At 38.6% G+C, this 24,714-nt stretch overlaps 3 protein-coding genes and 1 long non-coding RNA gene across 4 annotated transcripts; 2 read left to right on the forward strand and 2 right to left on the reverse strand.

Moving 5' to 3' along the window:
* The first annotated feature begins 13,693 nt into the window (after positions 1-13,693).
* LOC122056347 (probable protein phosphatase 2C 2) lies at positions 13,694-16,632 on the forward strand. Its single transcript, XM_042618267.1, has 4 exons — positions 13,694-14,148; positions 15,234-15,419; positions 15,497-15,732; positions 15,829-16,632. The coding sequence occupies exons 1-4, from the start codon at positions 13,930-13,932 to the stop codon at positions 16,412-16,414; spliced, it is 1,227 nt and encodes a 408-aa protein (XP_042474201.1). The 5' UTR covers positions 13,694-13,929; the 3' UTR covers positions 16,415-16,632.
* A 4,419-nt stretch (positions 16,633-21,051) lies between these two features.
* Positions 21,052-21,797, reverse strand: LOC121968192 (ubiquitin-40S ribosomal protein S27a-like). Its single transcript, XM_042518666.1, has one exon. The coding sequence runs from the start codon at positions 21,523-21,525 to the stop codon at positions 21,052-21,054; it is 474 nt and encodes a 157-aa protein (XP_042374600.1). The 5' UTR covers positions 21,526-21,797.
* A 140-nt stretch (positions 21,798-21,937) lies between these two features.
* On the reverse strand, positions 21,938-23,879 carry LOC122056349 (putative L-cysteine desulfhydrase 1). Its single transcript, XM_042618269.1, has 2 exons — positions 22,380-23,879; positions 21,938-22,116 (listed from the first exon to the last, which is right to left on the reverse strand). Exons 1-2 carry the CDS (start codon positions 23,771-23,773, stop codon positions 22,107-22,109), a joined length of 1,404 nt encoding a protein of 467 aa, XP_042474203.1. The 5' UTR covers positions 23,774-23,879; the 3' UTR covers positions 21,938-22,106.
* LOC122056350 lies at positions 22,038-22,592 on the forward strand. The gene is made up of 2 exons (XR_006133118.1): positions 22,038-22,168; positions 22,288-22,592. It is a non-coding gene; the product is annotated as an uncharacterized LOC122056350 (long non-coding RNA).
* Positions 23,880-24,714: the final 835 nt, after the last annotated feature.

Consider the following 24,714-nt stretch of genomic DNA (forward strand, 5'->3'; position numbering starts at 1 on the left):
ATCCACAACACTTTGTGGTTCCAGTTCAACTTCCATCAAGGTTTCAGTGCTATGGTCCATATCCTGAACTTCTTCAAGATTGAACATACTCCCACTAGTTTTTCTAGAAACAAAGTTCCTTTCTAGAAAAACCCCAGTCTTAGCCACAACTACTTTGTGTTGACTGGGAATGTAGAAGTAATATCCCTTCGTTTCCTTGGAATATCCTATAAAATAGTACTTATCGGATTTGGGTCCTAGTTTGTCCGAGACTTGACATCGAACGTAAGCCTCACAACCTCAAATCCTCATAAAAGACACCTGGGCATCTCTCCCAGTCCATATCCTATATGGTGTCTTTATCACAGCTTTGGATGGAACACGGTTGAGTATGAAGGCTGCTGTGTCCAGAGCATAGCCCCAAAGAGATGTAGGAAGATCTGTGTGACTCATCATAGACCGTACCATATCTAATAAGGTACGATTCCTCTTTTCGGATACATCATTCCACTGTGGTGTTCCAAGAGGAGTGAGCTGGGATGAGCTGGGATAGAATCCCACACTCAGCTAGATACATCACTATGTATCTATCGCGGTGACATTGAAAGGGCCACATGCATCACTATGTATAAGTCCTAACAAGTCAGTCGCTCTCTCGCTGTGTCCACTAAAGGAAGTCTTGGTAATCTTGCCTAGTAGGCATGACTCGCATGTCTCATATGATTCAAAATCAAATGAGTCCAGCAAACCATCTTTATGAAGCTGGGATAAGCGTTTGTCATGTATATGACCTAAGCGACAGTGCCAAAGATAGGTTTAGTTCATTTCATTTCATTTGATTTGAACCATTTGGTATTTATGTTATGGATGGGGTTCTCTAAGTCTAGAATATAGAGTCCGTTCATCAGAGGTGCACTACAATAGAACATATCATTTAAATAAACTGAACAACATTTGTTCTTTATTATAAACGAAAAACCTTTCTTGTCCAAACAAGAAACTGAAATTATGTTCTTAGTAAGAGCAGGCACATAACAACATTCATCTAATTCTAGTACAAGCCCAGAGGGCAGAGATAGAAAGTAAGTCCCTACAGCAACAGCAGCAACCCCGTGCTCCATTGCCTACTCGTAGGTCCACCTCGCCCTTCGTCAATGCCCTGCTATTTCTCAACGCCTGCACATTAGTACAAATGTGAGAAACACATCCGGTATCTAATACCCATGATGAAGAAATAGAGAGATTAACTTCTATAACATATATACCTGAAGTAGAAGTCTCACTTCTCTTCTTCTTAAGATCTTCCAGGTAGACTTTGTAATTCCTCTTCCAATGCCCGGTCTGACCGCAGTGGAAGCAGGTAGCATCCTTGGCGACCCCTCCTTTGGGTTTCAGTGCCTTGCCTTTGCCCTTGGCTTAGGACTTTCCCTTACCTTTAGGCTTGCCCTTGCCTTTGCCCTTTTGCACCATCAAAATGGAGTTGGGCTTAAACTTCTTAAGGTTGATCTCAGCAGTTCTCAACATACTCAAAAGCTCAAGCAGTGGCTTGTCAATTTCATTCATGTTGTAGTTCATGACGAATTGACTGTAGCTCTCTGACAAGGATTGCAAGACCAAATCAGTGGCCAGCTCTTGGCCAAGAGGGAATCCCAACCTCTATAGGTTTTCTATGTACCCAATCATGTTGAGTACATATGGACCTACGGGAGTCCCATCTTGCACTTGCACTGAAACAATACCTTAGAGATCTTGAATCTCTCGTGCCTAGCTTGTCCTTGATATAATTGACGAAGATGTTCAACCATATCATAAGCACCCATCAACTCATGTTGCTTCTGAAGCTCAGAGTTCATGATCGCTAGCATGAGACAGGACACATCTAATGCGTCATCTTGATGCTTCTTATAAGCATCACGGTCAGCTCGCGTGGCAGTGGCAGGAGGTGCCTCGGGAATGGGCTGCTCCAAGACGTACAGTTTTCATTCCTGTGTGAGAACAATTCTTAGGTTCTTGTACCAGTCCAGGAAGTTAGCTCCATTGAGCTTGTCCTTATCAAAGACAGAACGCAGGGAGAAGGAGTTCGTGTTTGACGACATGACAATCTACAACAGAAAATGCATAAAATAAATAATCATATTCCACTAATCATTTAATTAGGCATTTAACTAAATGATGCTCCCACTGAATTATAGAACTTTTGTAGAATCAAGTCATGGATGTGGTCAAACGACACCTACTAGATTCTAACCAACTAGCTATAATTCTTGCGGGACAAGATCCACATCATACTACGCCTTGAGTTAGCTTTGGCTAAATCGCTCAAGACTTAGTATGATCGATAGGTAACTAATTACCAAATATATCTCTATGCAACTCTTGTTTATAGGATCAAGATCTGCATATATATTAAAACTTGAGTTAGGTTTGACTAAATCGCCCAAGAATTAATATAAATGTGATTTTGACCTATCTACCAACCATTGAAAATGCCTATAGTTAAACCCGATCTAATTGAGTTTAACTAGTTTTACTCAATCTGATTGAGTTTGTACTCACCCATGCGTTGATAGGCGGGACCAAGATTGTCCCTCCGCACCCTACCAAGATAATATGTGTTGCTCTGCTTTGGCAGATTCAACAACAACATGTGATCGAGGTAGTGATGGGTATCACGGCATAGTAGTTATTTTGAGTTGTCGCGATTAACATCTAATCTAATCGTTGGTGTGTATCATATACACGATTTAGATCTAATCTAATCGTGGTGCATCATATACGCGATTTAGATCTAATTTAATCGTTAAAGTACTAATTAATTACTCTACACTAGCATGCATCACATACACACATAAGTAATTAATTAATTTTGTTAGGTCATGACCCTACTATGATCTTCTCAAGCCAATGAGAAGATCGGACGGTCAACCTAGGGTCAACAGCTTCTCCAAGCTCCTCCCTTTGATCATCATGTGTTGCTCGCACCCTCCTCGTAACTCCTCCTCGAATGGACCTTCCACCGCTTCAATTTTTGTATATTACAAATTTGAAACTCGAGTTACATTCGAGTCTAAACTATTTACAATAGGAATATAAAATAACGGAAGGCACGACGCACAGGTTGCGATCATATACAACACACGCAAACACACAAAATGGTACGCAGGCCATATTATGAATTACAACACAATTTTTTCAATCTAATTGGGGTTTTGGGCCATGACCATCATAAAATTATACATAATACTAAATTATGTATTTTCCATAAATTTCTGTAATTTTTACTACTATTTTTAAAATTTTATGAGTCAAAATTTTCCGGCGGTCCCGTTTAGCGATTTTCGGGCTAGATCGCGGGACAATGCCCCTTGCGGGGTTAGGGGAAGCCCCCCTTCTCGTAAAATTAATATCACGAGTGTCCTACGACGATCTTACAGCGCCTTAAGCCACTGTTCCAAAACGATTTGGGTGAAACCTTGCCGATTTGGAAAGGTTTTCTCGGTAGTCGAAGCCTACAAGTGTCCAAACACTTGTTGCTTCGCCTATACGAGAAAAATACCCATAAAATCTATTAAAATTATAAATATACAAAAACTTACAGATCTGAATGTTTTTCATAAAAACAAAAATGAAACTCGTACACGCTTCACACGTGGCTCTGATACCACTGTTGGGACTTTCGAGCCGCAAAAATTACTTTTTGCGTTACGGAAATGCCACCGGATCCGTGCAAAGATAAAAATTTCATAATTTCATGTACAAGTTTCTCTAATCCTAGATCTACCTTAGATCTACATGGAAGAAAGATATACCTTTGTAGCGAAGCCCTTCGCTTATCCCGCTCGTCCAAGGTTCGCCGGATCTCAAGGGTGTCAAGTGAACACTCCTCTATGTGTATCTACACGAATGATTAGGTGGAGAAAAACCTCTTAAGTGTGCTAGCACTCAAGGAGGTTTTGGCCAAGGTGGAGGAGAGGGAGAGAAGAATAAAGCAAGGAGGAAGAAGATGGAGTTACAAAATAAAATGAAACTCCCTCAATGAGTTAAGTGGTCGGCCACTTCAAGGAGAGGTTTTAAACCTCCATGGGATATCAAGAGTCACAACTCTTGATCTCCCTCATGATGTGGCACACACATAAGCCAACCTTGATGATGTGGAACATCATCATTGGCCCACTTAATGCCAACTCACAAATGAGGTAGCAATGGTCAAGTCAAACTTGACCTTTCATCTTCCCTCTCAAGTCAAGTCAAACTTGACCACTTCTCTCCCATGGTTGATCAAATCTAACCATTTGATTCAAATCAATTTAATATAATGAATCTATTCATTGATTAAATTGATTCAATAAAACATAATCTAAATTAGATCCATTGAACACATGAATCAAATCAAGTCCAACTCAATTAGTTTAATTTGGATTATTCTTAATCCAATTTCGTTCATCACATGAACCTAATCCTCTTGGTTTATCAAATGAACCTAATATCCATCTATTTGCCCTTTGTGTATTACCATATAGGTTCTTGTAACGTTGGCAATGCTCCTAAACCCATTTAGAAGCATAAGTAATGAGCGGTATCTAGCAACACATCATTACTACCCAAGTTACAAGAATGTTGAGATCCAACATTACCTTGTGACTACTAATTGTGACTCTTCACAATATATGACAAGTGTCCTTCTATCATTGACCTCTAGATTGATCAATTTGAGGCATAGACGGTGTCATCCTCTGATCAATCTAAATCTTGAACTCCAAGTAGACTCACTCTAATCAAATAAGCTCAATATCTCATATTGACTCATTTGGGCATGGCACTTAGTGGTCTCACTCTATCAAGAATAACGATGTCACTTCCATTATATAGGAGGGATAGATCTCATCTACATCACTCACATCCCTCCGCATAATTTGTTACATACCCAGTAATCGCCTTTATAGTCCACCCAGTTACGGGTAATATTTGACGAAGTCAAAGTATGCAACTCCTTATGTAGGGAACCATGGTAACTTCAAATCCAAGGACTAATAGTCATACTAATAGTCACATGAGAAAGTATATGACACTCATATAACGATCCATGATACTTTCTCATGACGGGTCATTCAGTATACATTCTCCAATGCATACCCATGTGTCAACTTGATATCTCTATATCCATGACTTGTGAGATCAAGTCATCGAGTTGACCTACATGCTAGTCTCGTCGCATTAACATTGTCCCTGAATGTTAATACTTTACTAGGAATGATTAAGAGTAGTGTTCTCTATATTATCTCACTATCGATTCAACCAATCGATGATATAGATAAGAACCTTCTACTCAAAGACATTATTATACTTAGTTATTTGGCACCAATACAAGTAAGTATAATAACTAAAAAGAAATATCTTTATATACATAGGAATATGATACAATGAGTCCATACAACAATCATCATATGATTGGCTCTAGGGCTCTAACTAACAGGAATTGGCTGAGTAGTGATAGAAGTTGATGTCGTCTCAAGAGGTCGGATAACTAGGGGAATTGCATGAGACATAGGTATGAGAAGACCTGGCCTCATCATAGCAATTGTAAAATGATAACGACTATGTTTTTATGACTCAGAGTCTTTACCTCAATCAAAAGAGATCTAGGCCAAAGCAAGGCCAGACCTTTTGGGGAGGGGCTACTCACGTATATCTGGGTTTGAGGCTTTTGTTTGGAGTTTGATGACCATCAGAATATCTGACTCTAAGGAGTTAGAAGGGGACTCGTGAGTATGTTCAGCCAGGGGGATTCAACCCTCAAAGGTTGAGACTTGTTCAAGTTGACGCTCCTTTAATAAATCCTCTCTCATCTTGTTTAAGGTTGCTCTTATTAACCGGGTGTTTTATACAAGAAAGTTGAGAGAATGACCTCAACTATAAAAATGAGTAAAAGTTAAAAGTTTATACCACAAAGGATCGATAAATAACAAATAAGTAAGTACAAAGAAGGTAGGGATTTTTACTTACTGAAGGTGGCACTTAGTTCCAGATTGACTGGGATCAACCCAAAAACAAATAATAAGCCTTCTATGGTCAGCACCGGTAAGCTAAATTTAGCGCCTGTTAGTTTCTCTAAAGCTTCCCGAAGGATAGGATCGGTGGAAATGTTACCTAAGTCAGAGATAGGTGAAGATTTTGTTACCAGGTTGTGACAAAGGGTGCAGGGGTTGGAAGACGAATGAAAAATATTTATCTCTCCATTCCTCTTGAGCGGACACCCTGTTAAATAAAAACACTTTAGGACGAGTTTGAAACTTGAATATCCCATTTGCTACTTATCGGGGAATAAAATGTGGTGAAATAGATGAGGAGATAAAGGGATGTTTAACAAACAGAAAATGATGACAACACCACTTAAGATGTGGAAGGATTGAGGAATAATCTGGTGGAGCAGAATACCAAAATATTGTCTAACATTGACAAAAAATAGATGAAGGGGAAAACGAAGTCAGATACGATCTATTCCCTAAAGATGGCTACACTTTCTAGTGGAGGAATGTGAGGGTGATTTTCTTCAATAGGAACAACTATGAAGGTAGGGAGACCATAGTTAATGGTGAGGTGGTAGGCCTCGTCAATGGTAAAACTAGAAGAACACTGTGTATACCATTCACCACTTACATCAATTTGTGAAAGAAAAGGTTATAGAAACAAACAGAGGAAAAGATGGGCCAAGGGTCAAGGGAGAAGTAGCAACAATACATATGAAGAAGTTAAAGTTTTAGGATTTTATCTTTTTCTCATAAAGATTTTATAAGGGTTCCTCATAAATGTCTCTCGACTTAAACCATTGGATTATAATAATGAAAAGGCGAGCTCGGCTGTGAACCGTCAGATAGTTGAAAAAAGTAAAAGATAAGTAAAAGGTGGTACACCTATGATGATGTATACATACGTGTCACCAATAAAAAATTCACAACGATAACTGATTCGACGGGCATTTAACTGGAAGAGTCATTGTTTTCATCGAAACAAGCATGATTTTCTATGCAATTCCTTAAGAGGAGAGTATGACTAATCCTTACTAGTCTTATGCTCGAACAAGTTTTCAAAACTTGTCCGGGAAATACTAGGTGAACGTGCTAGATCAGATCACATTGGCCCAGGACATACTAAGTAGTGTTATATCGAACATGTTTAATTTTAACCAATTGCATATTCCTTTACTTGAGTAAATAATGAGTATTATAGCTAGTTCTTTTTTAGCGCTTACATTCAAACGAGTATGAACTTAAACGAATCTCAAGTTCGATCGACCATAAGGATTGATGCCCTTGGGCAGAGGGGCATCGCATGCGATAGTTTGTTTGGCCTGGGCGAGCGATCCTAAGAGGTATTGTCTCATTTTACTCAGGTTTTTGCCCCAACATAGCCAAATTATCTCTACTATAGCGCCCATATATTGAAAAAATAGTGGTGGTTACATAGCAAACTTTTGTACAAAAAATGATAAAAATAAAAATACAGTCGATAAGTTTAGCTAAAGACTTGAACATGCAATACAAGTTTAGTAGGTATTAAGAACCAACTTGAACAAGTGAGAAAAAACAAGGCAAATTTAAAAAAAATGGGGAAGTAAGTCGGACGAGACAGCATGAAGTATCTTTTTATGGTCAAAAAAGTTGGCTAGAGGATTGGAGGTTAAATATCCACCCTCTTTTAATCGCGTCATTGCTCCTTCAGCTCCAAGAAAAAGAGCCCTAGAAATGGAATCAACAATGGGCGCATTGAACTCACGGGTGTGGAAAAGGGTAGTTTTCCTCGATTCAAAATGCTCATCCTCTCCATCCTGATAAGCTATTAACGTCGCTCGAGAGGTTGTTGTTTCAATTTGAGCGATCAACAAATTGGAGAGTAAGGAATCTTGTTCAGCCTTTTGGGTCATCAACTCAGCTTCCGTGACAGCTTATTCGGTTGCGTGAGTAGACTTTAATTCATGAAGTTGAGTGCATAATTGCTTATTCTTGGTAATCTGCTCATCCAGTTTTGTTTTTATTTCTTCCCAGAAGTTTGTTTCTAATTGAAGTTGAGCATTAAGAGTTTTCGAGGTGGTCTTCCACTGAGTCACTTTCTCACACTCAGCCTTAGCCAGCTCTTGAGGTTCTTTCAGTTGAGCAAATAATTATTTCATTCACTTGGAGTTTTGTGTAGAAATCACTACAGAGGTTTACTGTTTCAATAACTTGTTTTCCTTCACCAAATCATGCAATTGTTGAGCGACGCTCGTACTGATTGCCTAGCGCTGAAAAATAAACATAGTTATGAATCTCAAAAAGGGGATAAAAATAGTTGGCTAAGTGATAATACCTTGATCTGCTCATAAGAAAATTCATCTACTACCTCGGTGGGTGTGAGTTTGCTAAGCTAGTCTTTGGCTTCTGTCCAAGCATTGACTAGGTGACCTCCTAATAATATTGGGAGGGTAGAAGAAAGAAGAGATGACAAATAAAAGAAAACTTGGGCAGAAGGCAAAGAAAAAATTATTGATGATTAGGAAGGACACTTCGGAGCAGCAAAGGTAGTACTTGAGCCAGGAGATATAGAGAGGATGAGATCTAGGGAGCAACCTAGAAAAGAAGTGTCTTCTTGAAGTTGGTCAAGAGTAGGAGTCAATAGGGTAGGATAAAAGATAGCTAAGGTCTACTCGAGAGGACTATTCTCGTATATCTTCCTGAGTGGGAGCTGATTGAGAAGAGATGACTTGCCTCTTAGGAGAAGAGGCCAGGGTTAACTTGCACTTCTTGCATTTCCTTTTTGGAGAAGCTGCCTTCTTTGGAGAAGAACTCACAAGGGTCGGAGAAGGTTTCGAAGGTAACTCCCCAGATGCCCCGGTTGTGTTCGTCTCATCTATAAGATCTACAGCGGCCTTATCTGAAGGAGGGGATACTGGTAAATCCCGCTCGGCCAATAATTCTTGTTCCTTGGCACAAAGCTCTGTCTTTTTTAGATTGATTGATTCATTGATCAAGGACAAAAGAATAGCATCCACTGCATAAAACAAAGAATATCTTAGTTAGAGATAGTGTAAGTATCAAAATTACCAAAACTTACTAAAGGGACATGGTAGTATCTTTTGAATGGGGTTTAAACCAAAAATATATAAGAACCCCTCCTATAACCATTTGTGAATTTTAAAGTGTTGATGGCTCGGTTTGGGGAGATATGCAAGAAAGACGGGATCTTGTTTCAATTTTGTATGATCAGGAAGAGGAGGAAAGGAAGATTGCCAAGCAATAGACCAAGTGATAGAATCAAGTATTTCTATGAAAAAGAAATGAAATTTTCAGCCCTTATTCGATGACGGCATGTCCTCGAAGAAGACTGCTTTTGGTCGGGACTGGAAGAGGAAAACCCCCAAATTCTAATGTTTTGGGATAAGAAAATAGATAAAGATTGCAGAGAGTAGGAGGAATTCTGAATAGATAAAATAATATGAACATCCCTCACTTATAACGGAAGACGTTCAGCACAAATTGTTGTAATGGGATGCGGAAGTATTGGCTTACTACTGACAAAAAAAGATGAATAAGGAAATGCAAACCGGCCACTAATTGGTTGAAAAAGAAAGCAATATGGTTATCAGGAGGAAGGTGAGGATGATCAGTTGGGGAAGGAGGACGAATGTGGTAGTTATGAGGGATTTCATATTTGGAACAGATATAGGCTCGATCCGAGGTATCGAAGCTTGAAGAAGTAGAAGTATACTAGGGGGCGAACAAATCTTAGATAGAAAGTGAATCACTTATTGGGTTATCTAAGATTTGAGAAAGAAGGAATGCAGAGCAAGGAAAATCACCGGAGAAAATAGATGGAAGAAGAAAGGTCATCGAAGAAAATGAACTCGAAAAGAGGAAGAACAAAGGGTGAAGAACTCACAGCGCCTAGGGTTTTATAAAAAGAGGAGTTTAATTGTCACCGTTAGATTGGAACGACATGACTAAGGAGGATTATTGATGTGCAAAGGGGGACATGCTTGATGATTGCGTCATATGAAGTAGGGAACGCCAAAAGACATTGTAGAAAATTAGTGATGCTGCATGACACTCACCTATAAATGAGCATTTATGATGGACATGACGAGCGACATATTTTTTTGAAAACAAAATGCATTTTCACAAGTCCTTGATACTCCCTCCTTTCTAAATAGTTAGTTATCAATGAACGATCCTAGAAAAAAATCACCAAGTTTATCCGGTACGAGTGAGAATACGAATTGCTAGACAACCCTAGTGAGAAAGCAAATGTGCGAAAAATAGAACTTGAGTCCAGTCAATCGTTTACATCTCCTTCGACTAGACTTGAAGGGGAGGCTAGTGATATGGGTTATAGCGAGCGGATCCTAAAGATGACATGGTGGTCAAAGTCAAGGTAAGGTGGGGGTCAAAGTTAGTATGGGAGAGCGCTTCCCATATGACTCTGTCGATCGTCCCGCGTTAAAACTCTAGGTCCTGCCCTAGTGGTTACAAAATAGGATGCTCGAATAAAGCCAATCGACTGTAAGGCTAGTCGGATATCAGGACTCTAGTATTTTACTCTGAAAGCCAAGACATAATGGACCCAATTAGTCAAGCAACTGACCGAGTGCAAGAGAGTTTGGCCAGGTGAAAACCTGGCCGAGTTCTAAGCGCTTAGGCCTTTTGAAGACTCCTTAGTATAAGACTGGCCGAACAAAGGTCGGTCGAACATAGGGCTCTCCGTGTACTCCCAATCGGGTAAAGACAGGGCGGACTCAAAGACACTTAACCTTATAAAACCCTTAGTATAAGATTGATCATACAAAAGTCGATCGAACATAAGACTCTCCGTGTATGCCCAGCTGAGTAGAGACCTAGTGGGCCTAAGGATACTTGGCCTTATAAAACTCTTAGTATAAGACCTATCGGACAAAAATCGGTCGAACATAATGCTCTTCGTATACGCTCGGTTGGGTAAAGCCCGGGTGGGTTTAAAAACATTTGGCCTTATAAAGGTCATAGTATAAGAGTGGCTGGACAAAGACCGGTCGAGCATAAGACTCTCTGTATACGCCCGATCAGGTAAAGCCCAGGCAAACTTAAGGACACTTGTCTTATAAAACTCTTAGTATAATACTGGTCGGACAAAGACCGGTCGAACATAAGGCTCTCCGTATACGCCCGGCCGAGTAAAGATCGGACGAGATTAAAGACACTTGGCCTTATAAAACTCTACATATATGGTCAGTCGGGCATAGATCTACTGAGTTCAAGTTACCTAATGTCATAGTATCCCTAAAATAAAGCTCTAACATGCATAATCTATCATATGACTTCTTGAATGAAACTCTGGCATACTGTAGGTACTATATTAGTCATTGAATATCTTTGCGGTATTTAACATATAACAGGGCAGATTTATATAATGGCAAGCAATACGACTGACCTTGTGGACCGACCGAGATATATTTAGCAGACAAGCAACAAATAATATTTTAACACTCTGTCATAGTTGTCGGGAAATATTCATTTGGAACCTCTTTCGGTGGCTATCTTGTTTCCCATGGGTAATTCATATATAACGACATCTTCCTCCAACGACTTCAGAAAATGTTTAAGTTATAAACGACAAAAGAGATATATCTGGAGGTACAAAAAAATTCTTCGGAAGTTCTTTGAGGAATAATGTAACAAACTCTGACACATGAAGTTACCTCATGATCACGGAGATTATGAGAGGTGGTATAAAAAAGACATTCATTCGCACATCTTCTACTATTCTTCTTCCACTTGCAAGGGAACTGTATTGACTTGAGCGTCGAAGGACCTTGCCAGGGACTCCTTCCCTGGTCTTTGATCACTAATACTTTGTTAGATCAGCTAATTATATGCAAGATCGTTGAGAAACTTCATTATAGATCGAAGAATCAACTATTTATCAATAAACTATCCACTTAAGCTAGTACATCATTTCCTTAACCTTTAAACAGGATCAGTATCAATAACCGTCACTCATCAAATATGGATCAGTATCAATAACATTCACTCGTCAAATATAGTCATGTATATGGTAGACCCCCTTGGCTTGCCCTCCTCTTCTGATGTCTTGCTGATACCCTGTGACAACACCCATAACCTGAACGCAGAAATCCGTGTCCAGACTCAACCCACAGTCTTCCCTTTCTTTCTTATTAAAAATGTTTCGTTGGCACACTGCCAGTGCTGAGTGCCGGTGCTGGTGCATTCCAGTGCCACCGCCCGACACACCAGCGCTAGCGCTGCCCTCCAATGGCGCCGTTGCCTAATCCACCGTAAAGCTGCGTTTTCAAAATGGAACCGGTAGGTAGGCAATTCGGTAGGAAATACAATTTTTTTAAAAAAAAAATAATTTTAAAATTATTAGATCGATTAAATTTCTAAGAAAGTAAATTATATAAGTTATTTTAAAATAATTCGATTTAGGATTTGATTTGTTCGGGTGATCAGCCAGAGTCGTAATTTCTGCGCATTCTAATCTTATGACCTACTTTATCATATTGCATTGTGACGAGGCAATTACAACTTCCTCAATTTTTAATTATTTGTTTTTGTTAATGGGTAATAATAAGTGCAAAAATAAAAAGACATCCCTTATTTTTGAAATCATTAAATACTATTCTCATTATATATCTTACTTATATTTTTTTTTTCTAAATTATGAATTAAGGCACGTTATAACAGTTACAAATTCATAATTATTATAATAACTACAATTTTATAATTACTACAATTAAGTTGTCACACAGTTATATTAATTACAATCTCATAGTTGTTACAACCTGAATTATAAATAAGTTTTCATAAGTCATAACATGACTTAAGTTGGCAAAGTTGACTTGGATTGAATAACGGGATGTACGATATATCAAATCAATACTCTTTCGATATTTACATTTGTTTCTAGATGTAACATATAATGGCCTAATATTAAGTTCAGATAATGTCATTTAAAATATTTTCAAAGGCTCCAAATTTTTTTAATCCTTTTTATTGATTCTTTATTCATTAACATGTATGAAATTATAATTATTATAATTATTATAGTTATAAAAATTATAAATTTATAGTTACTATAACCTATGTAATAATTATAATTTTATATGTAGAATAATTATATTTTTATATGAGATGAAAAATCCTTTTAATAAAAAATTAAAATGAAACGTCTCCTCGACAATTTTGTAAAAACAAGAGCGACGAATTTTTCCTAAAATGGAGCGTCTCCTCGACAAATTAGTAAAAAAACGAGCGCCATCTTAATTCTTCCCTAATAATTTTGCCTAGTAATTTTGTTTATCTACAGCCTGGCGAATTGATTCCTTAAACAAGAAGAAATATGTGAAAGGATTCGGGGAAAAAGAATTGGAATCCTGTCCGCGTGTGGACGCGTATATCCAATCTAGATGCTTCTTCTCACCGCCGTTATAATTTAACACCCTTTCCCAATCCAACGGCGAGGATTCGTAGCTGATTTGTTCTTCGCCTACGATCCAGCGGCCGCCCCTTCTCCGCGGTGTTGCTGACCGAGGGGCGACTTGGCAGCGTCGTCGCCACCCAAAATTAAATCGTCCGACCGGCTGGCTCATGGCTACGTGTCCATTACGGTAAAAGGAGACGTCCCAAAACACGCACGTGCCCGTAACTGTTCCAGCGCCCACCGGTTCTCGCAGGTAGCCTTCGACTTCCTTAAATGGCTCCCGGATGGCGGCTGTCCCGCATTAATTGCGCGAGAGGATACCAAGAATAGCGATCGGATCGCCAGACGCCCAAATTGACAAGGAAGCCGGAAACCCTAGGGGGAAGAATTCTTGAGCGAGATCTGTGCAAGATCAGATTTTGAGGAGGGATTTCGTGATTCTTTACGTGCGGATTCTGTTGGTGCCGGTTAATTAGACAAAGGGAGTTTCTTTTGGGGTTCAAGATGGTGGCCGGAACAGCGGATTGTTTGCATCAGGGCATCCCCGTCATCGACGTGTCCTACCGGTGCATCGCGAAGGAGATCGAGGAGATCGTCGATAAAACGGCGGCGGCTTCGGCAGTGGTCGCTGCAGCGCCTTCGTCACCGGTGCTTCGTCAGCCGGAGCAGGGATCGGAGGTTGTTGCGGTAGCTGTTGACATCGCCGTTTCTGAGATGATCGGGGTAGGGTTTTGATCTTTCTAAATCTTGCTTTATTTGGCGTTTTCATTAATGTCGTTCTCTCGAACAGATTCCTCCCTTTATTTTCTTGTGTTAGGGCTTCTTTTTTTTTTGTGCTAAAAGTTATCTATAGCTCTTCGATTGCGATTTATTATTCTTCAAATAATTCGCTATCGAGTTTTAGGCGTGGCATCATGAATGTTGATTTATGATTGTATTTCTCTTTCTTTGTTTAATAATATAGATATTATCCAGGCTCTATTTATTTCGTTTCCTTAATTAGTTCTTGTTCTTGATCGTTTTAAGTACATATTATCCAGGCTCTATTTATGTCGTTTCCTTTAAGTTCTTGTTTTTTATCGCTTGAATTAGATGGTATCCAGGATCTATTTATATTGTTTTCTTTTGATTCGTTCTTGTTCTTGATCGTTTGATGTAGATGTTATCCAGGCTCTGTTAATGTTGTTTCCTTTTCATTATCTCTTGTTCTTGATCGCTTGATGTAGATGTTATCCAGGCTTTCTTTAACTAGTTCTTGTTCTTGGTCTTTTGATGTAGATGGTATCCAGGCTCTATTTAGATTATTTTCTTTCAATTAATATTTCTTGCTCAGGTTCGCAGTAGAAAAAGTAACTTGTTAAATTATTCTAACTTCCTTGGCATGAAATAGCTGGTAACGTATCTCTTTGGGCAACTTTTACGCGTTGTTTAAATTGACAGTGATATATGCTATGTAAAGATATAGTCTGGGGCTTGATGTTCAATTTGTAAAGTGCATGCTACTGAAGCAAGATGAGTTAATATCTAGCTCTGTCTTAAGACATCTGCAAGTCCTAACTATTTAGTTTGCCAGTTTGTGGCAAACCAAGTATTTGACAAGTTAAATGCATTCATGCTGTATTGGCAAATCTGCTTGGTAGTCTATGTTGCTTGGTACATCGCCTTTCCTAATTTAATTGTTTGACAACTGATCCAGAGTATGCTTTTTTCTATAGTCATGTGATTTCAGTACATTGACCCTTTCTTTCTTCTCCGTGTTCATATGTATATACTCATATTTATTTTTTCCACGTTGTCTGTGCATGCAGAATTCGGGAGCATCTCATGACATTTCATCTGTAGAACCACTTCAATTTATCCCTAACATTCGGTCTGGGAGCTTTGCTGACATTGGGCCCCGAAAGTTCATGGAAGATGAACATATTTGTATTGATGATCTTTCAACACACCTAGGCTCGCTGTTTAGGTGCCCCACCCCTAGTGCCTTCTATGGTGTAAGTATTTGGTCCCTATTTGATTGAATGGTTATGCAAGTTCATTCCAAGTGATGCAAATTCCCACCTCTCTGCAGGTGTTTGATGGCCATGGAGGTCCTGATGCTGCTGCCTACATTAAGCAGCGTGCAATTAGGTTGTTGTTCGAGGATGCTAACTTTCCTCAGGCAACAGAAGCTGATGAGATATTTGTGGAATCTGTGGAGAACTCTGTTAGAGAATCATTTCTTAACGCAGACCTTGCATTGGCTGATGACAGCACGATTAGCAGCTCATCGGGGACTACAGCTCTAGCAGCTTTGGTGTTTGGAAGGTATGTTTTGCTTCTTTTTTTATATTAAAATTTTGAAATATCTTGAACTAGATCAAATTATCATTTCATTACTGATTTTTGGTTTTTTTACTACAGGTATCTTGTGGTAGCCAATGCTGGTGATTGCCGAGCGGTATTGTGCAGGAAAGGACAAGCAATTGACATGTCCCAAGATCATAGACCCAACTATGATGCTGAGCGTAGACGGGTTGAGCAATCAGGTGGTTTTATCGACGATGGGTACCTCAATGGTGCCCTCTCTGTCACCCGTGCACTCGGTGATTGGTACTTGAAAATGCCGCGAGGTTTCCCCTCTCCACTCGTTGCAGAACCAGAATTCAGGCAGGCCATCCTGACTGAGGATGACGAGTTCCTTATCATTGGCTGCGACGGGATCTGGGACGTCATGTCAAGCCAGATTGCGGTGGGTATTGTGCGCAGGGGCCTTAGACGACACAAGGACCCTGAACTGTGTGCAAGGGAACTTGTCATGGAGGCATTGCGTCTCAACACTTGCGACAATCTCACAGTAATTGTTATTTGCTTCTCCGACGAATCACGGTACTTGCCTGCCTCATCCCCCGGACAATCACGATGGCCGCAGAGGTTGAAGTGTTGCAGTTTGTCAGCTGAGGCCATTATGAAAATCAAGAACTCGTTGAATAACAGTCATTACAACTAAACTGTTCGGTTGCTACACATAGCTGCTTGGTGTAAATAATGATGATGAAAACTAGCAATAAAACTTTGGTCATATGAATTTAGGTAGGGTAAAAAGAGCAGTTAGAAAGGTTTTGTTCAAGTTCTCATTGTTCGACGGCAGGAAGCCGAATAAGGCATTGTAAATAACATTCTGGTAGGTGGAAGTTGAGTTAATATACGAGTTCATTGTTTAGAGGAGCTTTTACATAGTTTGGAAACACTAACAAATTATACTCACTTTTTTAATATATTTTTTCTTCTATTGAACTACTTGTTAGATTGCTTAGCTTGATGAGAGCGAGGTTGTTGGATGTTTAAGAGAGAAAAAGAACTTTATTTTAGTTTACAGTTGATTTGGTGATTCTCAATGGCAGAGATACTTAAGAAAAAAACTAAATGTGAACACACAGAACAATGCGAAGGTCAATTTATACATTAAAATCAAGTTTTGTCTTATACATTAAATAAATAGGAAGAATATTAAAAAAAAAGGATGGTAACGTATACGCCTGATGGCCTCCATCAAACCTCTCGGTTGCTTGAAAGATGCCCAGGACTATGGTGTAGTAATTAGACCTTTAATTATGGATCCGAGATTTTTTTTTTTTTTTTTTTTTTTGTGATATGGGTAATGGATTTAGAAAGTGGGTCGATGAAAAATTATGTCAGAACATCAATAATAACTTCGTTTGCAACGATGATGATAGAGACAGGGGCTTGCCGTTGATAATTTAGATGAGGATAGACGAGCTAGGACTCCTCGGTGCAACAATAATTAGGTTGCAAATGAATTAAATATTCATAAATAAATTTGATGTTCAATTTCTTCATTCCATAGGTATAAACAAAATTTAATAATTAATTAAATTAACATCCCTAACACACATATATATAATTCCTTAATTTCATAAATAAAAATCATAAATTATTCTGAATAATATTTATGAATAAAATTTATGGGGTCAAGAGCAGCCCAAGGGAGGAAAGGAGTGTTTCTATGTTCACGGAGCTGCTGTTTCAATTTTTTTTTTATTAAAATGTCTTTTTGAGTTTTTCTTTAAAAAAAACCTGTGGAATCAAAATAGTTGTTGAATTTATTTTTTTTAAATAGTGAAGAGATATGTAAAAAAATTTACGTGACACTAATATAATATAGAAGGAGCTCTGGAGAACTCCAAGACTCTGGATGTTTCAATAACCAATCAAAAAATATAAACATTTTAAATAATAAAATCAGCTTTGAACTAAGAGCTTAAATCATCTAAATAAACTAAACTCAACCTAAATTTGAACCGAGCTCAAACTCAAAAAAAAATATATATATATATATTAGATTCGACTTAAACAAATAAATAACTAAATAAATTTAATTACCATAAATAATTAGTTTGATTCAGTTATATTATTATATAAATTTAAATATGATACCATTTACACCCATATAAATAATATATATCTGAACCAAAAGTTTGAAAAAGATACGATTTAAGCACGTATTTTTTTTTTCATGTCTTGGCCCCTATATCAATAGTTAATAGTCATCTATAAATTATCTTCTCATTAATTCAAGGACTGATTGACAGATATATTGGAATGAATTAATCACATTTTTTGCCGAATTGAAAAAGATGCAGCGCAATAATAAAAGGGAAAATTTGCATATTGACAAATAAAATTTTGCATGCAGTTCTCATTGACAAAAATTTTTATTTTCACTTTCTAGTCAAATATATTTACCTAATTGTTCCTGATATTTTTAGGTATAAAAAGTCCAAGTTGAGTATAATTTCTCTTAAATTAATTACATTAAACTAGAATCTAGTATATTTTCTATCAAATTGAGCACAATTTTTTTTCCACCTAAATTGGATAGAAAATATATTAGATTTTCTTTAAATGATACTCAATTGGTTGGAAAATATACTATATTTTCTTTAAATGATACTGAATTTAAGAGGAGTTATATTAAGTAAGAAAAAAATCGTGCTTAATAGAAAATATACTTGATTTTAATTTAAAGTGCTAAATTTAATAGGAATTATACTCGTTTTTAGATTATTTGTACGTAAAAAATATGAAATGTAATTTTGATAAAAAATATACTCGATTCTAGTATAAATGTAATTTTTTTCGACCGCAATTGAATAAAAAATATACTAGATTTTCTTTAAATGATACTCAATTGAATGTAAATTATATAATATTTTTTTTAAATGATGCAGAATTTAAGAGAAATTATATTAAGTAGAAAAAAAAGTCGTACTGAATTTAATAGAAAATATACTCGATTCTAGTGTAAAGTGTTGAATTTAATGAAAATTATACTCGTTTTTAGACTTTTTGTACCTAAAAAATATGAGAGATAATTTTGAAAGAAAATATACTCGATGCTAGTATAAAATGCTAATTTTAAGAAGAATTATACTTATTTTTGAACCTTTTGTATTTAAAAAATTTGAGGGGCAATTAGGTAAATAATATTTACATAAGGGAGTTGAAATAAATAAAACTTTATATGAGTGGAAATAAAAATTTTTGTGATTAAAGATGGTATGCAAAGTTAAAGTTATAATTGTAGATTTTTTTTTAATTTATCGATAATAAAACACCATTGTAAAAAATTGAAATTTAAATCCTAAAGAAGACAAATATTTTCAAAGTTAATTTTTGAATTAAAACAATCAGAGAATAATGAGGCTAGTCCATGATATTACTCCGAGCGTAAAGTTGACATTAACATTAAAGATATAATACGAACACCAATCTCTCATCCGTACACCAGAGTGATGCATTTCGCAAGATTTTTATTGAACTTTGTAAAACGAAAAAACTGAACAAAAGCTGGAGATTTTTATTTTAAAAATACTAAAATGAAAAGATAATAAATAAAAATATAATTTGATAATGTAGGACCATAAAAAAATCATTTAAAACTCTAATGACGGGACGGAAGATGCCCCGACCCTATGACCCTGATTTAAAACTGAGGCGTTCATATTACAATTAACAAAGGTTTGATAATTTTATAAATCTCAACTTTTAAATTAAATATAATTTTAAAAATAATTAAAGGTGAATTCTAATTAAAAAGAGTTACCTTAAAAAAAATGTATTGAAGTATTTATTTTTTTCACCCTAATAAAATTAACTTTGATAACATACTTAAATTTATTTGCCCCAGGCCTCCCGGTTATCGCAGTTGGTATCTTCCTTATTTTTAATAAGTCTTGAAATTAATTTTAATGGATACAAAATAATTAGATGGATATCTAATCTTCCATATGTAAAAAATTGTTGGGTTAGAGTAAATGAGTAGACCCTATAGTCTATAATTTTTAATTTTTTCTTGTTTCCTTTCGTCATTTGCATATCGGATCACGATCGGAATTCAGTTAAAATTGATTGTGATCTTTTATGGATTCATCTTTCCACCTAAGTTATAGTTTGAGCCGAGTCATACGACCGGAGGCTACAAGCAATGGACAGGCCACCTGCTTGTCGACATCATACAGTCCGCTTAACAGCTCGTCTAACTCGACTTAAATTATAACATAGATGGAAAGATAAATCCAAGAGAGACCGTAACTAATTTTGATCGAATTGTAATTCAACATACAATTGACAGAAGAGATCAGAAGAAAATCAGAAATTACGAATTAGGGAATCTAAACTCCTCTCCAGGTAGAGAATGTGCCCCCTTTGCTCCAATATATACATATTTATTTTAATTTTCAACTTAAACCAGACCTAATATCTACTTAATATTTGAAATGACAATTGAATATTCTAATATCTTTAGAATGTCATTTGATTATCAAAAGATGCAGTTAAGAATTAAGATAAATAAAATGCAAAGTGAAAAAGAGAAACAGAGAAAAAATGTATTGATGAATAATGATTTTGATGAAACTAAAATTAATAAACTTTTTTAATTTAATTAGAAGATATTCAAAGGAGAAGAAAGGTGAAAATTAATATTCAAGATTTATACCTTATTTTTTAGAGTCTTATGCCTTCTATAAACAAATTAATTAAGAAAGAATTGTATAAGAAATAAAATCTTGGAAAGAAAAAAAAAAAAGAATTGTTTACTTTCCTTTTTTTTAGATTTTTTTTAAAATTTTAATAGAAAATAAATTTTTTTTTTTTGACCTTTATTAAAATAATTCAACAATATATATTTTTTGGACTTTATTAAAATAATCCAATCAAATATATTTTTTAGATTTTTATTAAAATAATCTAAGTATATATCTATGATATATATGGGATCCTTAAAACATCAGTGACATTGCTCCATCGCCTCTGATGACGTGCCTCAGGGCCGGTTCTGTGGTTTGTTGAAACACGACATTCCAGGACGATGAACAGAGGTGGGTTAAAGACTTGACAGTCATATCGTTGGAGAAAACAGGGCAGAGAAGTGCAAATCCAACACACAATCATGTAATCCACATTTGAAAGAAAGAAGAATTCAAATCACCAATCCAATCTCTTTAACACGAACAAAATCAGATTTTAAGAAAAAATTCAGCTATCAAACTTTCAATATAGTTCAGCTAACTGCGTCGAGCTAAATCAAATTTAAAAAAAAAAAAATCTAACTTTACGAGAGATTTACTCACCCTGCACCTTCTGGTAGACGTAGGTGAGGCCGAACTTGCCGCAGTAGTGGCGGTCGAAGTGGTTTGCCATAAAGGTGCCAGCGCCACACTCGGCATTGGGGCACTCCTTGCGCAGGCGGATGACTTTGCCGGTGGCATCATCGACCTTGTAGAACTGGAGCACCGCGAGCTTGACCTTCTTCTTCTTGTGCTTGATCTTCTTCGGCTTGGCGTAGGTCTTCTTCTTTCGCTTCTTGGCGCCGCCGCGGAGGCGGAGGACGAGGTGGAGGGTGGACTCCTTTTGGATGTTGTAGTCGGCAAGGGTGCGGCCGTCCTCGAGCTGCTTCCCGGCAAAAATAAGGCGCTGCTGTTCCGGCGGGATGCCCTCCTTGTCCTGGATCTTGGCCTTCACGTTGTCAATCGTATCCAACGACTCCACCTCGAGGGTAATCGTCTTCCCGGTCAGCGTCTTGACAAAGATCTGCATCTTTGCGGATCTGCAACCGCCGGCTGTCTCGGCCCCGGCCGCTAGGCTTAGTGTTCGAATGCTTTAGACAAGAGGGGCGCGGCCACGTAGGATGATCTGGCGCCTTTTAGGATTTTTGTTATTTATAGTGGGGCCATCGTTATGTTGTATAGCAGGAACAACATAATCTTCGTTAGGGATTTAGATCGGCCATGTTTATTGGTGATGGGAGATTGAATGATAATTCGTACTGTACATCATACGTTCAAAAAACTGTTTTTTTTTTTTTTTGTTTTTTTGCCATTGGACGGACTGTGAGAGCGCCTTTGATAAAAAAAAAATAAAAACTTTGTTTTGTGTAAAGAAAGAAATGGGAAAAAAAAAATCTGCATCTTTATTCTGATTCTTATCAATCCAAAAAAGCAGAAGGAACTAAAATAAAACCTCTTTTACTTTATATCCATATTAAAAATTTTATTCTGTATCTGACATTCTGATACAATTAGCTATTTCCATTGGATTAATGCGCACTTGAACCAAACAAACTCTTGCGTCAACAGCCATTGGAATGAAGCAGACAGCCTCAACTCCCTAAACCGACTTCAATTTTCCCTAGCAGCAGCGAAACAAGGATGAAATATATCAAAAGCTTTGAAACAGATTGGTAAAGACCATTAATTATTGAACTTGATCATTCAAACAATAATACCTCTCCTGAAAATTGATTCTGTCGATTTTAAGACTTTCAGATTCAACGTTAGACCTGTTTTTTTATCTTTCCAGATTTCCAGTTTATATATCAAAGTTTTTGGAAGAATTTTCAGATTGGAGTGGACGATAACAGAGCAGATTTAGAAATGTAAAATCGAAGCTACCTCTGTTCTTTGGATGGAAGCAAGGTGCAGTTGAATCCATCGCGCACGAGCTTGTTAATGGCGTCTCGGAGCCTATAGTAATCCTCCGCCACGTTGTACACCTGATGTGAGATCCTGGCGTAGCCGGTGACGGCTGCGGCGCCGATCTTGTCCTCGCCGTCTTCGTCCGGCGACTGCTTGTTGTAGTAAATGGGCACCTCGACCTTGAACTCCTCCCTCAGCAGCGCCCTCAGCCCCATGGCGTCCTTCTCGCTCGCGATCCCTAACCCGGATGGCAACCCCACCATAATCATGCTACAGCTCATCTCCGGCGGGCACCCCAGTTGTGTCCCCCACGCCGCCGCCAGCATCCTCCCCATCTCCACCACCCTCTCGTGGTTCCTCCGCCGGATCCCCTCCAAGCCGCCTTCGAACCGCTCTGCGAACTCCAGCGCGGCCGGCACCACCAACTGCGGCGTGTAGTCCCTGTTCCCGATCCACCCACTCTCGAGTGGGAGCCCGTTGCCGTACTCGTGCGAGACCACGGGGTGGTGGAGCCGCCGCCCAGCCGCCGACGAATGCCGCGTGTGGAGGAAGGCCACCGAGGGCGGGCAGAAGAGCCACTTGTGGAGGTTGCTGGCGTAGAAATCGGCCCCGATGTCCTGCATGTCGACCTCCACGTTCCCGATCGAGTGCGCCCCGTCGACGAACACCTGGTCAACGCCCTCCTCGCGGCAGATCCGCGTCAGCTCCTTCACCGGGATCACCACGCTCGGCATGGAGGTCACGTGATCGATCACTGCCAGCCGAACTCTCCGTCCGTCGGCTCGGCAGAGTTCGAGGGCGCGGCGGAATTCGGCAACGACCTCGTCCGGAGAGGAGAGCGGGAAGGGGAGGGCGACCTCCACCACGTGGCCGCCGGCGCGGGCCACGTACGCGTTGATGGACCGCTTGACGGCGCCGTAGGCGTAGTGGAGCATGACGACGGCGTCCCCGCGGTCGAAGACGCCCTCCATGAAGGACCAAGCCACGTTCTGGAAGACGATGGCGGCAGCAGTGGTGGCGTTGTCGACGAGGGAAACCTCATCGAGGTGGGGCGCGTTGATGAGCTGTCGGACGAGGGCGCGGGACCGGTCGATGGAGGGATGAAGGTGGCGGAAGTAGAACTCGTCGGGCTGACGCAGGAAGAGCCGCTGCCACCGGATCTGGGCGGAGACGACGGAGGCAGGGCAGCAGCCGAAGCTGCCGTTGTTGACGCGAGCCACTTGGGGGTCGTGGTGGGAGAATTCCTCCGCGATCTCGGCAGCAGAAAGGGACGCAAGGAGAGGCCTCGGCCGCTTCGGAAGAGGACCCTCTCTCTCTTCCTGGCTGCGGCCGTTGGCGTCGACGCGGTGGTCGTCGTGCTGTCCGTCCATTTCCGACGGTGCCCGGGCGTGGACTTTTGTTGGATTAAATATATCACGAAGCGGTACGAATTACCTCAACGCACAACGCCCTTAAAAGTAATCCAGCGCTTGAGAGCGTTCAGATACGACACAGGACGATGACGATGAACGCAAGAAATGGTGGTTTACAAGTAAGGCACCACGTTAAAAAGAGCTGGGTGGTTTCCAAGTAAGGCGCCATAAGTAATCCATCACATCTTAGATCATCTACAAACAAATGCCGCCTGATGGCATGGGCGGTTTATCAAACCGTTGAATTCTGCTCTGATCAGGTATTTTGTAGTTAATTAGAACATTTGCGTCAGTTTTTTTTCACTATATTTAAAATTTAAAATCAAGAACTTATTTTATTAAATTTAAATAATTATTTTTATTATATAATTATCCTAAAATTTCTATATCTTTAACTTTTATTAATTTTTTTTCTTTTATTTTTTATTATGACATTTATGGAACGAGTAGAAAGAGAAATTGGAAAAAAAATAAAAGTAAAGAAATTTTTTTTAAAAATTATTTTATTTAAAATAAAAATAAATAAATTTAAAAAATTATTATTCATCAAATTTAAATTTAAATTTAAAAAATAAATAAAATAATTTATGTAAACATTTTTTAACTACGTATTTAAAATTTAGAATCTGTGCTCTTTAGTCTATATATTTCTTTTTATGATTTTTTTTCCCATCCTATACACGGTTCGTCTCCAAATTAAATGAATAGTGATAAATCGTGGTTCAGCTTATCTGGGCCGTCTGCTCGTAATCGTGCGGTAACGATCGTCTGTCTACCGGCCGGGGAAAGCCTGAGCTATAGTCGCCGAATCTATCCACTCCAAGCTGACCCATTTCTTCTTCCAGGCTCAAACCCTCGTTCCCTATCGATCCCTTCCACGGGAAGGGGAAGGGGAAGGG

This window comes from Zingiber officinale, chromosome 3B (assembly GCF_018446385.1).
Source record: "Zingiber officinale cultivar Zhangliang chromosome 3B, Zo_v1.1, whole genome shotgun sequence".
NCBI lineage: Eukaryota > Viridiplantae > Streptophyta > Magnoliopsida > Zingiberales > Zingiberaceae > Zingiber > Zingiber officinale.